Raw genomic sequence first — 15,896 nt, 5'->3', positions numbered from 1 at the left:
GGAAGTTGACAGCCTTTATTGAATCCTCACTTGGTGATGAAACATCACTAATAATCCACATTTGAAAGAATGAGTCTTAACATCACACAGATCTATAGTCAATTGATCTTTGACTTATTACAGAAACTGAGTCAGAAGGAAATGTGTTTACAACTAATCTATGAATCACTATTTCATTGATCACTGCACATCTTGCAACTAGCGGCGGCTCAAAAAAAAAAAAAAGGAAAAACAATGACGCAGGCAGCAGGTTTATCTTAAAGCTATAACGTGTCATGACTTCAGTGGATCGGGCAAAACTAAAATCAATCTGTGCACAAGAATCTACAGAACCAACTAAATTAAACGTGAAAACTACAGGCAAGATGATTGTCACATGTGAGCAGAAGTGAGAAAACAGTGGAGTACATTCTGTGTTCAGAAGGGATTTCTCCTGGAAGAGTTACAAAACTACAATCCCTCACACAGTTTGTGGATAGGATACAAAAAAGTGAATTTGTGAAGTAAAACAAACGGCGTCAGCTTCATTCCTGTAGTCGGAAAGATGTCACAAGAAGAAAACACTTATCAAATGACAGAAACCCCTAAAATAATACCCAACAAAATGCACAAAGCAGCGACTCATTGGACAATAGCAAAGTCTGGATCTGCATCAGCGACTCAAACATCCACAGAAGTCTCCGGAGAAACTCTACATGTAGCAGGCAGCACAAGTTGAACGTCTCCAGCAGGAAAAATAAATTCTACCAGCCTGTTTTAGTCCAGAGAAGGAAGGTGGCTCTTTTCCCCTCCCTATCAGCCTGACTTTTTACAGGATCAACGCAGCTGCTTAACTCGTCGGTGTGCGTGGTAATCACCAGGCTTAACTTTCTTTCAATAAAAAAAATAAAACAAGTCCTTTACTGTAGGTTTCTTGAGCCCTCAGGTGTAAGGAAAGTGTTAAAATGCTGGTAGCTTCACTACATTCATGTTTGTGATGCAGCTGTCCATCTGAAGGTGATTGGATATAGGCACTGATTTTGGTTTCATTCACTTTACATTTCTTCTACTTGCCAATGTATAGTTGATAGCAATGGCTTTTCTGCTGCCAGTGACTGACTTTCAGAGCCACATACTGACACTTTATTCCTGGCAAGCCCCCCCCCCTTTACTTCTAGGGTAAATTCTTGTGTTCAACAAAACCTGCCACACTTTTCCACTTACTTTCTTTGATAGAGGTGGATGGGCGACAGCTTTATTGTAACTATATACTATTCATGTTATTACTCAAAATCAACATTTTAGTTGTGACGCTCTCTGGGCTCTAAAGTCCGAGTTCTACAGTCTTTCATAAATTTTAACTGATCTCATTTCTTTCTACTTCTCAGCCACCTTCCTTTTCTTTTCAGTTGTGGTTGATTGATTCCCACGACCATGTCCAAACATAACCCACTGTCTTATTATTCTTCCCGCTCCAGTCATCTACCCCACACTCCGTGCAAACCATTCAAGCAGAATATTTAAAATAAAAAGAATTAAAAAAAATCTGGTCATAAAGCACGGTGGGAGGGAACTCATCACCCCCGGTTTAAAAAATAAAAATAAATTCAAAACAAGCCTTCTCTGAAACGTCAAATGACAGAATGTTGACTATTCAATGCTGGTCATGTTTGATCGTTTCAGTGACACTTTTTTGCTGCAATTTTGTGCTCTGTGATAAGAAAGGTACTTCAGAGAAGAAAAACTGTCCCATGATCATCAGGAAATCAATGGGATTCGCATCTCATACCTTAAAATAACAGTCTGGAATCCCCGTGCCACCCCACCACTGACGTGCCGTCAGAATCCGCCCAAGACCTCATGAAAGAGCCGGTGGTTCTCAAGGCAAATATTCAACCTCAAGCGCAGAAACCAGTGTTCGCTCTCTGAGAGGGTCTGTCGACTGCTGCTTCCCTCAAACACAGCTGAGGTGTTTGGACCCACGTGAAGATGATGAGCACCATTCTCCTCCCCCAGTAAGCCTAATTTAAAATCATTCAGGGCATCAACAGGTTGAAAAAACCCTGACACAGTGTGGGGTGTTTGTGCCACCGGTTTGGAAGCCTTCAGAAATCACGTCCTTCCAGGTTTGCAGGACAAATGGAAGCTGAAAAGCTTCAAATCTGCAGACGTCTTCAGAAGCTGTGGGTCAAAGGTTGTTGAGTGGGTGATTTTATGGGGAGCAGAGTCTTGCAGAGCAGACTAGTGCCATCTCTTCTTCATTACCCTCAGCAGCTCGACCACAGGATGCCATCTCCTCGACTTCCCTCCAATTTGTGCAGGCCTCCATCCCTGCCTCCAGCTTGTTCACTCGGCCCCTCTTGCCATCGCGTCACCCTTCCGTTCGTGCCCTCTTCTTCTACCCTCTGTGTCTCGCTGCTCACTGGTTCGATTTAGCTATCCCGTCGCTTTCACTTGGTGGTGCTTCAAGTTGTCGCAGAGGAAAACAGGAATCCATTTTATGTTTTTATTATTTCCCAGATTAAAAAGCCGATGAACTAAGCTCAGCTCGAGCCAAGCCCCCTTCTTTAACCAGCCTGCAAGAAACAAAAACGTTATAAACTTTTTGTCCATGACAAGGAGGGAAGTCTGTCCATTAACACCCATCGCTGGTCAGAAGGTTTCTGTGTTACTTTGCATTTTGTTGAGCTTAAACTTTCTTTCTAATTGGAAAAAGTCAAACATACATTACTACAAAACAACGGCCCTGTTCTGTTCCACTCCACACGAATATCATACATGAGGACGTGTGATCATCAGTGATGGTCGTTCCAAACATCAAACAGGATTTCAAACACTTTTACTCATGTGTTTGAAGATACAATGTAAAATATCAGAATCATATAAATTCAAGTATGTCTGGTCCCAAGTTAGCAGACAACTTAAGTCTGTGATCACAACCACACTCAAACCTCTGAACACTTCCAGTGAGCTAGTGAAGAAGACACTCACGCTTTAGTACTGTGACAGTCCAGTCACGCCGCCATGCTGGTATGCACGTTCGCCCTGGTAAGTCGAGTCCTGGGACAAAGCCACATCAATCTGGGACTTGAACTCGTCGCCCAGGTAGCTGTCCTGAACGGTAGCACAGCAGACACAATGTAGGAATTAGAAGACTCTCTCAGTAATCTCTGATACCAGTCAGAGCCTTTTTAATTTTGTTAAACATAAACCATCCCCTATATTTAATTTTGTTAAACATAAACCTTCCCCTATATGTAATTTGGAGTCGCTACATTCAAATTAGGAACATCACCAAGGCCGCAATAGATATATTGTTAAAACTAGCATTTAATATTCTGGGGCAAATCAAACATCAAAACATAATACAAATTCAATTCAAAGAGACCTATTGTAGTTCAGGATGTTTGCACTGCCAATATTAGATCAGGAATCAGCAGGCAAAACAAAACTGCACCACATTGAAAAGAAAAGAAAGAATCAGCAAAAGGAAATGAAGTCCGACTACTTAGACTGACATGAAGTGACTTGGTGATGTTTCCTAAAATTGAGAGTGCTAAAGAACAAACCCAGAACTGAAATAAACACGATAAAACTCAACCTGAACACTCGATCTCTGCAGTTCAATGAGTTACCTGCGACAGCTCCGGCTGGGAGAGGCCTGGCTGGCTCATTTGCGAGGGTTGACTCATGGAGATGTAGCCCTGCGTTAGAGGCCCCTGAGAGAAGGGCTGGGAGGCCCCATCCTGGCTGGCCTGGTTGTTTGGACCGTTGCCTTGACCAGGGCCCTGGCCAGCGAAGCCACGAACCCTCTGCCTCCCGCCTCGCCCAGGCTTCCCTTTCATGGCACCACGACCTTTGCGTATAAAAACATGTTTTAAATTAAATAAAACTGCTCAAATCATGAGGTTATTTTAAATTGACTGTCTCCAAAAGTTGTTACTGTACCTGCAGTGGGGCCATTGGCCTGTCCTAGGTAGCTGGGTGGAGGCACTGGTGGCATCACCAGATTTAAAGGAATGGGGATATTAATGGCCATGTGACTGGGGCCGGCCCCGATCATCCCGATCTGGTCATGTGTTTGAAAGTACATATTGGTCGGACGTCCGGCTGAAAGAAACGGGAGCCAACACACATTGTTCAATGTTGAATAGTGCTTTGGTTACATTACCTTAATAACAAATCAGATGAATAAATGGTTACCAGCATTGTTGCGGTCGTAGGCGGAGCCAGGGATGAGGGCCTCACGGGCATCGTACATCGCAGTACTCATAAAACGCCCTCCCTAAAAAAATAAAAAACACAAAAAAATTCTCTTTAAAAAACCAAACCATTTTGGCATGTTTGCAAGACAAATCTCCTGTCACATAAAGGAAATGTTTGTTACTCCAAGGAGCTTCACAGATATAATCAGACAACATTTTCATAAATCTGTAATTATTTATACATTCAAAGCTATTATATTATGTCTGCATTTATACATCAGCGCTTCGTGTCTCTGAAGTTGCTAGTTCAATCTGCAGATATGGTTTCTTAATTATTCTTATGCAGTCAACACACAAATTAATTACATAAAGTCATTTTGCTAGCTTCAGCTTGTCTGACAGGCAGAATACAAGTTCAGTGAAGAGAAATTCAGCATGGATGCCAACAAGAAAGTGCTCCAGTAGTGTTTATATTGTTAAATGTTCATTACGTGAATCTGTTTGGCCAAAAAGAGTTTGTCATGAGAGTGTTAGGATATAGAAACCTTGTGTTCACATCACTTTGTTTACTCCAGATAAGCGATTCATTTGTCGGCAGTCCTACTCACAGGGTTGATGGTGTTCACCAGTTTGCGTGGTTTGCTGAACTGCATGAGGCTCTCTCTCAGGTTGTTAAGGGGTCCCTCCACCAGGACCTTCTGCTCCTTGTAGTTGTTCAGCAGGTTGTTCCACAGAGGCTGCTTTGACAAGGCCTTGGGATTCCCCACAATTATCACACCGTACCTTTTCAAATGAGACACACACACACACGGCGTCTAATCAGAAACTAAACTTTCACATTTCAACTGTGTGAAAATTGTCCCTGTGATCGTTCCTATTTTACTCAGAACCCTAGAAACATTTCCAAGAAGGTCTGATATTTTAGACTTACACAAAGCTGAATTGAACATTGTGTGGCTGATTGGATCTGATTTCAAGAGAGATTCTACATGAAGACCCTAATAAACATAAATCAACAAGCTGGCAACACGCTGTGGCAATTCTATCCAACGGGACTCCTTTAACTGTTGTCCTTTGGGTCTTACTTGGCCCTGGTCAGCGCCACATTGAGGCGACGCGGGTCATTGAGGAAGCCGATCCCTTGGTGCTCATTGGCACGAACACAGGACAGGATGATGAAGTCCTTCTCTCGGCCCTGGAAGGCATCCACGCTGGCAATCTCCACTTGCTGTGGTGGAACAGAACAATTGGGGGGTTGCATTGTAAGAACAGAGGAACACATTTTGTTCAGTATCACAGAACGAGTGATGATATGAAAACCTAATCTGAATCTGTGTTGTCTTGTACACTGACTGTTTAGTTCCTTCATCTTTTAAGAGAACTAGACGGGACAGTAGCTACGACACCCCACTGCTCCAGGATGATGCAGTGGGGTGCTCAGGGAAAGTTAAATCTTATTTTGTGGCAAGATCAGGAGTGTGCATGATACCTGGTAAAGTTTGGTGTGCAGGGAACCGCTGAACTGCATGTACTGGACCAAGTAGGAGCGCTGACCCTCATACGGGGTAATGATGCCAATCTGGTCAGGTTTGGCTCCCGCCTTCAGCAACCTGGTGGTGATCTTCTCCACATTAGCAGCCTCAGTCCTTCAAACATCAGCATCAGTTACTTTGTTGGATTGAATTGTTGCAATGGTCAAAAATGTCAAAATGATGCCAGCAGGTCTCTTTCTGAGACTGTCTACATGGCAAATAAGTGTATGACATGTTTTTCACACAATCCATTACACTGCTTAAACCACACACTCTATAATGTACCAATTTTATTACAAAAAAATTTCATTGAAAACTTTTAATTTCAGCATCCAAGTAAAGGTCACATGATCTCCCACCCATTCATAAAATGTTCTGAACTGAGGAACAGTGTGAGAGCTCCCACTAGTGTATGAGCTCATCTATTCCTATTTCCAACTACTGTATTCAGTCCACATCCATATTATAAATAATCATAACCCAAATAAATTACAAATAGGGGGACAATACCTATTGAGATAGGAAGTTCCAGAGCTGGCGATTTCTTCCTGACCCTGAGTCACATAGAAGAACATGGGCTTATCTGGTTGTGGCCACTGAAAGTCAAACCCTTTTTTGATCCGTTCAGCTGGAGAGAACAAAATCAAATTAGAACCTTTAACTTGCTGATAAACAGAAGACGGCCAAACCAGATAGCGACTGCAGACACTTCACAAACCTGCGGTGACGCCGTTCTGTAGGGAGCCCTCATAGAAAATGTTGGAGGGGAAGGCACTGAGAGCTGGGTGCATGCGGTATTGGACTTGGAGGCGTATTGGCCGGATCCCCAAGACCACAAGACGTTCAAACAGGGACTGAGACAGGCCCGCCTTTGCCGCCTTCTTACACATGACCACCGGACCTAACTGGCAGTGGTCACCCACCAGAATGAGCTATGATCAAGAAGATAAGTCAAGTCACCAAATTAGCTTCATTCATCAGTATAAAGTAAGAAGTCATCGTTTGAAATTACTACTTTAAACAGTGGGTTGGTTTGTGTCTGTTTCAGTACCTGTTTGGCTCCTAAAACCACAGGAACCATGCACTCAGGCTCAGTGGCCTGTGTGCTCTCATCTATCAGAATGGAACGGAACTGCATCTTGGCCAGACGAGGGTCTCCAGCTCCGACACAGGTGCAGCAGATCACATCAGCATTCTGGACATTTCAAAAGATAATCATTTCTAAACTTTAGGGGTATATAATCCAATGCAACCAATCAGAATATGATCACTTCTGTACTGTGCTGGGATGCAATTTGTCCAACTTGACCCACTTGTTTTGCTTTAATAGAACCTGGATTTGTACTGTATGCAAGCAATTCCTTCACATACAAACAAGAAATGGTGCATAACATTATACAGTTGGGCAGTGATTTACTTTTTTTTTTACTGACGGCTAACATGAAAAAAAATAAGAATAATAATAATTCCAAGTTAAGAAAGCTACTTATCCATCTTACTAATAAAGACCTCCATAGAAAATAAATAATGGTGTAGAATGACCTGTTGCTTCTCGTACAGTCTTTTAGTGGTTTGAACAAACTCCAAATTTCATAGTTTTTGAAAGAAGTTGGACCTAAATCCTGATCAAGACACTTATGAATGCTCAATCTAAATAAGAGACCCAGACACTGCGCTGAAACTCACATAAGTCAACAACAAGAGAAACAAAAGAAGATCAAGAGATTCAAAGAGCTTACTGGTAAGCGTGGCTGTATTATTTGCTCATACCGAATAATTGGCAGCCAGTGGCTGAAACTACTTGCTGCACATAAGAAATTGTAAAAAAAAACAAAAACAAAAAAAACCCCTCTGTATTCCTTATTCTCAGCTGTGGAGGAAAAAAGAAAATGGTTTTGGTTTGACTGAAGATTTTACTCACCATCAGAAGCTCCCTCTCAGCAGTGCGTTTCAAAGCCCTGTAGCGTTTCTCGTCAGCAGACGAAAGCTCCCCGGTCTCGTCCTTCAGCTGCTGTAGTTTCTGAAGCTCCGGCATACTACACAGACAAAGTTACATCGGATTAATTAACTTTATATTGATACTGAAGAATGCCAACCTATGATCGTGCTCTCTTGCGAATCTGCCGGTGATGCTGCTGACAGATGACGTCATGTAATAGTTCGAGTCAGAAAATCAAGAAACAACATTACCGAGTTATAATTGATTAAGTTTTGTTGCTGTATCAATCCAGAATTGACCACATCTGCATCGCGATGCACTGTAGAAATTAATACGTTCAACAAGAAAACAAAATGTCAGAAATACCAACTCCAGTTAATCAAAGTGCAATGGAAATAAAAGATGAAAAACTGTCAGCACAGAGCTGTGTGTGTGTGTTTGTTTTAAAAATAAATTTAAAAAAATGATGGGAGGGCAAAATATGACACAGCGAGTAGTCATCCAGTCATATGTGAAGCACTGTAGACCCCACCACCAAAACTTTCTAAACAAAACTGAAAGCAGCATTTTTTTTTATTGCATGAGCACCCATTCCATGGTTATGCAGTGAACTAAACAATACCTTTCGTGTCCTGTTCTGTCGACAGTATGAAGTCTGAATATACGATACTAACCTGTCCATGTTGCTGATCTGGTTGTGCAGAGCCAGGAAGGACACCGGTGAGTCGATGGCCTCTCGGCTCTTGGCACACAACCGGACAACCTTCAGACCAGTCTTGTCAATCTTCTCAGTCAACTGGTCCACTGCAATGTTACTGGGGGCACATACTAAAACTGGCCTGTGGGACACCGAGAGAGAGAGGGCGCATAAAGAGTTAGTAACAAGGTCAAAGCCATCGTTTGTGCATTGAAAGTTCAACTGGCCAAAGTATATTTCACATCAAAATGTCATTATTATGCATTTGGAACTGTTGCCATCAGGAACATGGATGTCTTGTCATTACATAATCTAATAAGGTAAAATTAAAAAAACAGTTTTCAGGTCAAGTTTCATGTTATAAAAAACATTTTAAAATATTTCCTATTGACTCATTCCTGCAAAACATTAGTTTTCAACTTGTGGAAAATGAAATATCCCTGAACCTGTCACCTTGAAGAGATTTTAGAAGGAGACACCTTTGGATTACTTTACAATGATTTTACTTGACACCACAATAACATACACTACAAACAATTTCTTGAATTGTAAAAGCAAATGTTTTATGCAATTTGACAAGAATTTTAAATATGGAAGGTTAAGCATAATTCACCAAAAAAAAAAAGTCTAATTTAAAATTTTGAATCCGCTGACAGCCCCTGTAAAACGATTTTGTTCTCACCCATTGCCTTGTCGAGACAGGTGGTAGACAATTGTGGCAGAGGTGACGGTCTTTCCAGTGCCTGGAGGACCCTGGATCAAACTGAGAGGTCTCTGCAGCACTGTCTTCACAGCATACACCTAAATACACAAGAAATACTGGCATTAACACTAATGAGCAAGTAGCCAACATGGTCGTTGGACATTGAAATACAATACCGATTTGCTAAGAACAAGTTAAGCAAATAAGTGATCCTTGATGAAAAACCAATGTTATAGACTCACAATTTGCCTTTTCCTTTAAAAAGAAAAAGGTAAAAAAAAAAAAAAAAAAGAACGAACGAACGAAAGAAAGAAAGAAAAAAAACAAGTAATGAAGGCTAAGAGTATATCTAATCACCTGTGAGTGATTAAGGTCAGGCAGACCCTGGGCGGTGAAGCGCTTTGGTAACTGGCACTTAATGGTGACGTCCTCAACCTCATGGCCCAGCAGTTTGTGGTAAATGTAACCAGACACAGAGGTTTCGTCCACAGCAAATGTCTTCAGGGCACTCTGCATTCTGCATGAAATACACATTAATTCAATCAGAGTTCAATTTTGAAGGTGTATTGTGGACAAATTAGATGCATGGCAGCTTCATAAAATACAATTATATATACAGACACATAAAATGCACACACCAGCACTGACTTACTGTGAATAGAAATAATGTGTTCAGCAACAAAATGTTATCTTTTCAATCATGTAATAAATTCAAGGGTATACATTTCCACATACCTATCAAAAGAGGTGGACTTCCAAACAAAGTCCACTTGGAAGTTGTGGGGAATTTCCACTGGTGCACCAGCACTACTCCGCAGCTCAATGGCAATCTCATCACCGAAGTCTACACAAGGACCGCTAAGGAAAGTCTGTATTACCCTTATATTATTTACAGAAAGAACAGAGAAAGCAGTCTGTGGTCCTGACTTTTTATGGAATATTCAGAGCCACAGTTTAGAACAATGTCATGCAATACATGATACATGTGCGGCAGGTGAAAGTGTAAAGGATACTGTCAGGAACTTTAATGACATGGCCAATGCTCTTCCACAGCGGGGCCAAGTCTCCCTTGTACCGCAGGCAGATCTCATCGCCTTGCATCAGTCTCATGTCTGGGATTGATTACAGAACACAAGTTAGAAATCCACGAGTGCCTAAAGTGACCATCAGAATCGATTAATCATGAGCTGTGCTGACAAATGATGGAGAACTGCATGTACTTAACCCAAATACAGAGCCAAATCGCTAGAATGTGAAACAAGCACACATGCCACCAAAAGATGAAGGGGGTGGGGGAGGCTGCGTGCAATTCGGAGAAGTGAGGGGAGACGGGGAGGGACAACGTCTGCACCACTGAATCACTTGGAGGAAGTCAAATTAAGAGAATTACCACCTGAATCCGTCTTGGGAAGGGTAAAAAAGGCAATCCGTTTTTTATTCAGTCCCAGGTCCCACCTGACTGTTATATTGTCTTGAGTCTGAAAAGGGAATAAAATCATAGTATAACATTTACCGTAATATCTAATATGCTATTGATAATACGACACATAATAACATTATTTATGGACCTCTAGAGGAATACTTCAAAGTCAGACAATTGCCAGCACAGGTTATGAGGTACCTGTGACTCTTTAAGCTTCTTGTCGTAGTCGGCTTCCAGTTTGACCAAGGGGCCAAATATGTTTTGGTACTGGTAAGCATCCTCGTATCGCAGAAGAACATGCTGAGGCTCCTCATCCACTCCAGGTTTCTCCAGGTCTTCCAGCGTGGCGGTGGGATTGTCCTACAAAGAACGTCACAACAACTTTGTACATGATCGCTTCATACACGGTCATTGCATTCATTCAGATATCGAATACAATATTGATTCTAGAAATGTGCTATATTGCTCTGAACTGTTCAAAGGTTTTCTTTGTATACCTTCCAGAGTTCCTCGAGCTTGTTGATCTGCTGGGCGGTGATCTGACGAGCTCGAAGTTGCTCCTGCTCCGATGGGATCTTTATGAGCCACGAAAGGAAACAGCGATCTTGGATGAGTGGCGCCCACTGTGAGCTGTCCCAGTTGATGTCCTTCAAGCTGCTCTGGCTGGCACAGGGCTGCCTGCATACAGAGACACACAAGGATAGAATTTAACTGGGAATTAAACTATTGGAGACAACTAAGGGTTTGCAATGAAGCACACAATGTTTTAGGACATAAAATTTCAAGCAATCAGTACAAATCAGAGTCCAAAGATTAATTGACTTGTACACAGGTACCAGTTTGATAACTATCAATCAAAATGAGATTTTGATGAAAATGTTTGAATCCAACTTAATGAAGCTGTGGGAAATTTACACACTAAATTAAGTCATATTATTATAACGCAAACTATCATGTCATTACATCAACAATTTAAAATACCATGATAAATCTTGATCATGTCATAAATCAAATCAGTGTCAAAAGTGTATAATATCATATGAAACAGCTCCATAGACACAGAATAAGTTAATATCCCTCACAGTAATTCTCACTTCATGGGCTCCAGCTGTAGAGCAAAGCATTATTAAAAATGTAAGTGGCATTAGAAGGGAGTTCTCCGGCAAAGTTTGGAATTAAACAACTGACAGTCATCTCAGTCAAGTACAACAGTGAAATTGCATTTGTGAATCTCCAACAGACTCTTGAATTTAACATGATCGAACCTTTGAAATTCACAACAGGTATATTTACGGTAAAGCTGAATCAATGCCGCAATTAACCAGCTTGTCAACCAGAGGGAAACTTTCCAGTTTTAAGTTCTCCTTTTGGCCTTTGATGAACAGAGTTTTAGTTTAAACAAGTTCTAATAAAACTGGTAAATTACACACAACTAACCCCCTCATTATTAAGAATAGAATAAACACCCTGATTTATAACATTAATAGTCCTGTTTAGGTATTCAGGGGATTATCGGTGACTGTCTGGAAGACATTGAACAGGACATTGAGGATTTGCAAGCATTGGTTAAGTAATCAGCCTTCACAGTCTCTCACCTGCAGAGTAGCACCACCACAGAGTCGGCCTTGGCTGGGATAAAGCCCAGCAGGAAGACATTGCGGCAGCCACAGTTGTAACACTCCAGCACAGTTTCACCGAGCGGTCCATCTTTATGCAGAGTCACCTCCTTGCACTTGGCCCTCACCAAGTGGTTCACAATATGGCTGCAGATCAGATTAAGAAAATCCCCAAATAATTTAAATAATCACTTACCACATTTGCCAAAGAACAAAATAAAGAGAGCAGAGGATCATTTCTAAATCACAAGCAAACCCTCTGAAGAGAGGGATATATCTATGAGATATTATATATCTATAATCGCACACTTGGTGTAGGCCATGAGGCAAAATTGGACAGACACGTCGTCTTGGAGGCTGTTTGAATCGTATCATGAAAACAAAACTGGTATTTAAATGAAATTGTGGGTTGAGTGTAGCCTTACATCTCTACTAAACAGCTTTGTTTTGATTCTTTTATGCAAGACATTTAGTTAAAGATGAATGAGTACCCACCTGCCAGATGTGTTGCCACGTCCATTACAGAACCACTTCTTACTGGTATTGCAGTAAACCACACATCCTGGATCGTGGATACCACAGTAGCTGTAAAACAAAACAAGACATACTGAAGTTCTTCATTAAATTCATGGGATGTCCTGATCGGAATGGCATTATTAGAAAGGTTGAAATTGTCCTTTTTTTTTTTTAAGACATCTTCTGTCAACCAAGCACCATTGGCAACCTGGCACAAGTGGCCATATAACGAGCACACCATATCAGCATCAGCAACACAGTTGTAGAGTAGAAAGGGAAAACAGTTCAACAGCCAATACCAGATTTTCAACAGGCAGGAGCATTTGACCTTCGTTTAATACGACAAGGGTGATACGACATAGAAAGCTTTAACCTGCATCGGAGTATGGAGGGTTCACAAAGGGTGCTTTCACACAGACTGTATTTGGTTGGCCAAATGCTGAGTGTGAGCCACAAGTTTGAGGTGAGAACACCCCCATAGTCCAATGAGCAATGCAGATGACTTTATAGACTTTATAAATGCACAGCTATCTGCACCACAAAAATAATTATGTATATACTGTATAGTAAGAAAAACTCATGGAGAAGGGTTTTAATTGGGTTTGGAACCATGTGACCGTGACACCTTTAAAGCTTTTCAATCCACAGTGTATTTTGCAGTGTCAACATTACATTTCAGACACCATCTTACTGGAGCTTTACAAGAAATTGTGATTACCTACAACTTTATTCAAAACTAAAAAAGACTACTATTAGTTTTACTCAAACATTTCACGCTCCAACGTTTGCAACCTGTCGCTGCAGAGCATCATTGTATATCGGATTTATACCACCACTTTTCAGTTAACTTGGAGTGTTGCACGCACACCAATTTCACAGGTCTCACACAGCAGAGCATGTGGAAAAAAAGCGATCCAGGAGATGATGAACAATTTGAGAATGAAATACAACTTTAAGTCATTTTGTATACCAGAAAAGTGACTTTGTAGTTCAATATACCAAGAAAATTTAACAGGCAGATTGAGACATTACTGAGATTGGCAAAAAGCCAATCCTATAGAATCAAATTGGATGCCAAAAAGATCTAATGTTGACATTTATAAAGAGTGTCAACTCTATTTATAGATGAGTTGACACTCATACACACTTGGTATAGTTTAGATGAGTGTCATCTAGAGCAGGGGTGTCCAAACTCAGTCCTGGAGGGCCGGTGTCCTGCATGGTTTAGTTCTCTCCCTGCTTCAGCATACCTGAATCTAATGATGATGTCATCACCAAGGTTGTGAAAAAAGCCCAATAACAAGCCCTTCATTGCAATCAGGTGTGCTACAACTGGGAGAGAGCTAAACCGAGCTTGGACACCCCTGATCTAGAGTATACCAAGCAGAACTTGCTATACCCTGTTACAAAGTTCTGCTGTGGTACCAGAGTATAAAATGACAGGCAATATCTTGGGATTACTCCTTTTATGTATGCAAGACTTTGTGGACACTATTTTTTCCACTAATGTGTCCACTGAGTGGATTCTCTTGAAGTTTGGGGTCAATCAGACTACTTCCTGTCGGTTTTTCCACCCCTTCAGTCACATTCAGCTTATGTAGTATACTGTGTGCAAACACTTTTATTCATACAGCAGCAAAGCAGTCCAACTGTCACTGAACAGGGGCAACATATGAAAGCATATATCTTAAAAAGGAAAGACTTAAACTTTTAAGGGAGACAGTTTTTCTTTTTCCCTCGCTCTAACAGTATTCCATTCACAGAGGCAGCTTGAGTGTTAAATACCACCTGTCACATTGACTTGCATCGAAATTCAACACAATTTAAATTGGATGCAGAAATCCTGATGTGCTACTCATACATTGTTTATTACTGCAAATGATATACAAATTTTGATTTCTTAAGAGTCTTAAAACATGCAGTGTTTGATTATATCACTGGTTTCAACTGAATAAAGTCCAAAGATTTGGGGTGTTTTAAAAACTTTGGAGGGTAGTCTGTCCAGCTGGGACGAATAAACAGTAATCACCAAATATCTGATCAAATATAAGTATTTTGTACTTAAATGTATTTAACCTGTTACTTGCTGGTGGCGTGTTATTGTTCGTTTTTGAACGTACACCATGTTTGTGACCTGCCTCATGAAATAAATGACTATAATTAGCAAAGACAGACTGGCTTGGCGCTGCCCTCACATCCAGCCAGCACGCCGTCATGTTTCCTGTCAGTGTACCTGCAGGCGTGCACAGGCAGATCTTTGGTGTAGTACGTGTCCTCCTCATCCTCCTCGAAGTTGAGCTCGGCCAACAGCTGACTGGCTTTGACCACGGAGTCGTCCACTCCTCCGTTGTGGAGACCGTCATCAGGACCGTTCACCTGCAAACACACACCGCCAGCTTTACCGAATCAACTCCGTGCTAACGATTAGCGGCTAACGGCTGCGCGGAAATGCCTGTTAATTACAAGTTGAGAGAGAGTCGAGCTGTTGCTGTATTAAAGTTACACAGGCCAACGTGTCGTAGCATCGCTGTGTTCAAAACAAACGTTTTCCCGAAAAAACACTTCAACTTCCAAGAGTTTAGTAAATGAGCTAATTGAGCCTAGCGTGGAGCTAAGTGAGGCTACATCCAGTGATAGCTGGCTATCGGGGGTAGCCGTCTGTCGCTAACGCAGGCAAACCGCGCTTTAGCAAAGAACCACACACACACCTGGGCGTCCAGCTGGCTCTGGGTCTGGCCTTGGGTTTGCGTCTGGCTGGGCAGGGTGAAGTCGGTGAAGTCGAACTCGGAACCCTGCGTGTCGGCTCCGAGTAGCTCCGCTTCATCGGTGTCCAGGAAGGTGAGGGTCTGAGAGCTCGGCCCGTACGCCTCCACACTCATCTCGACTCTTTAACTTTCGCTTCACTCAACGATTTCCGGGGTCCGCGATAAAAACAAAACCATAGGAAAAAAAAAACCCGACAAAAATCCACACGTAGTTTCGTGGTCGAGGGCAGTTTCTGTTGACGACGCCGTAAGTCCGTATTTCAACTCAAACAAAAATGGAAGCGATCCGAACCTCGAGCGCTCCACCAGCGGCTCCGACAGCGGCAGTGACCAACCTCCAAGAGCCGCGCTGCGTGTGACGTGCAGCCGAAACTGCGCGCGATAGGCCGCGGCGCTGAGCGGAGACCACAGAGCGTCACAGTGACACGAGCGCTTACTCCGAGAGCGCCAACAGCAACAGCACTGTAAAAACACTCACACAAATAAGGCTCATAGGCTTTATCTTTCTTCGAGAATGAAGC

The 15,896-nt window shown here is 42.0% G+C and overlaps 1 protein-coding gene across 1 annotated transcript; it reads right to left on the bottom strand.

Annotated features, from left to right (window-relative positions):
- Positions 1-15,721, bottom strand: LOC308115859 (regulator of nonsense transcripts 1-like). The gene is made up of 24 exons (XM_080473678.1): positions 15,319-15,721; positions 14,844-14,986; positions 12,590-12,679; positions 12,074-12,241; positions 10,976-11,156; positions 10,677-10,838; positions 10,446-10,533; positions 10,069-10,167; positions 9,791-9,899; positions 9,413-9,572; positions 9,035-9,153; positions 8,330-8,494; positions 7,638-7,752; positions 6,768-6,911; positions 6,435-6,648; positions 6,227-6,344; positions 5,674-5,830; positions 5,270-5,412; positions 4,793-4,967; positions 4,183-4,264; positions 3,928-4,089; positions 3,615-3,835; positions 2,971-3,093; positions 1-2,555 (listed from the first exon to the last, which is right to left on the bottom strand). Exons 1-23 carry the CDS (start codon positions 15,487-15,489, stop codon positions 2,974-2,976), a joined length of 3,306 nt encoding a protein of 1,101 aa, XP_080329804.1. The 5' UTR covers positions 15,490-15,721; the 3' UTR covers positions 1-2,555; positions 2,971-2,973.
- Positions 15,722-15,896: the final 175 nt, after the last annotated feature.

Source organism: Lipophrys pholis (assembly GCF_963383615.2).
Source record: "Lipophrys pholis genome assembly, chromosome: 10".
NCBI classification, from domain to species: domain Eukaryota; kingdom Metazoa; phylum Chordata; class Actinopteri; order Blenniiformes; family Blenniidae; genus Lipophrys; species Lipophrys pholis.
This window is presented reverse-complemented; position numbering and strand designations above follow the sequence as displayed.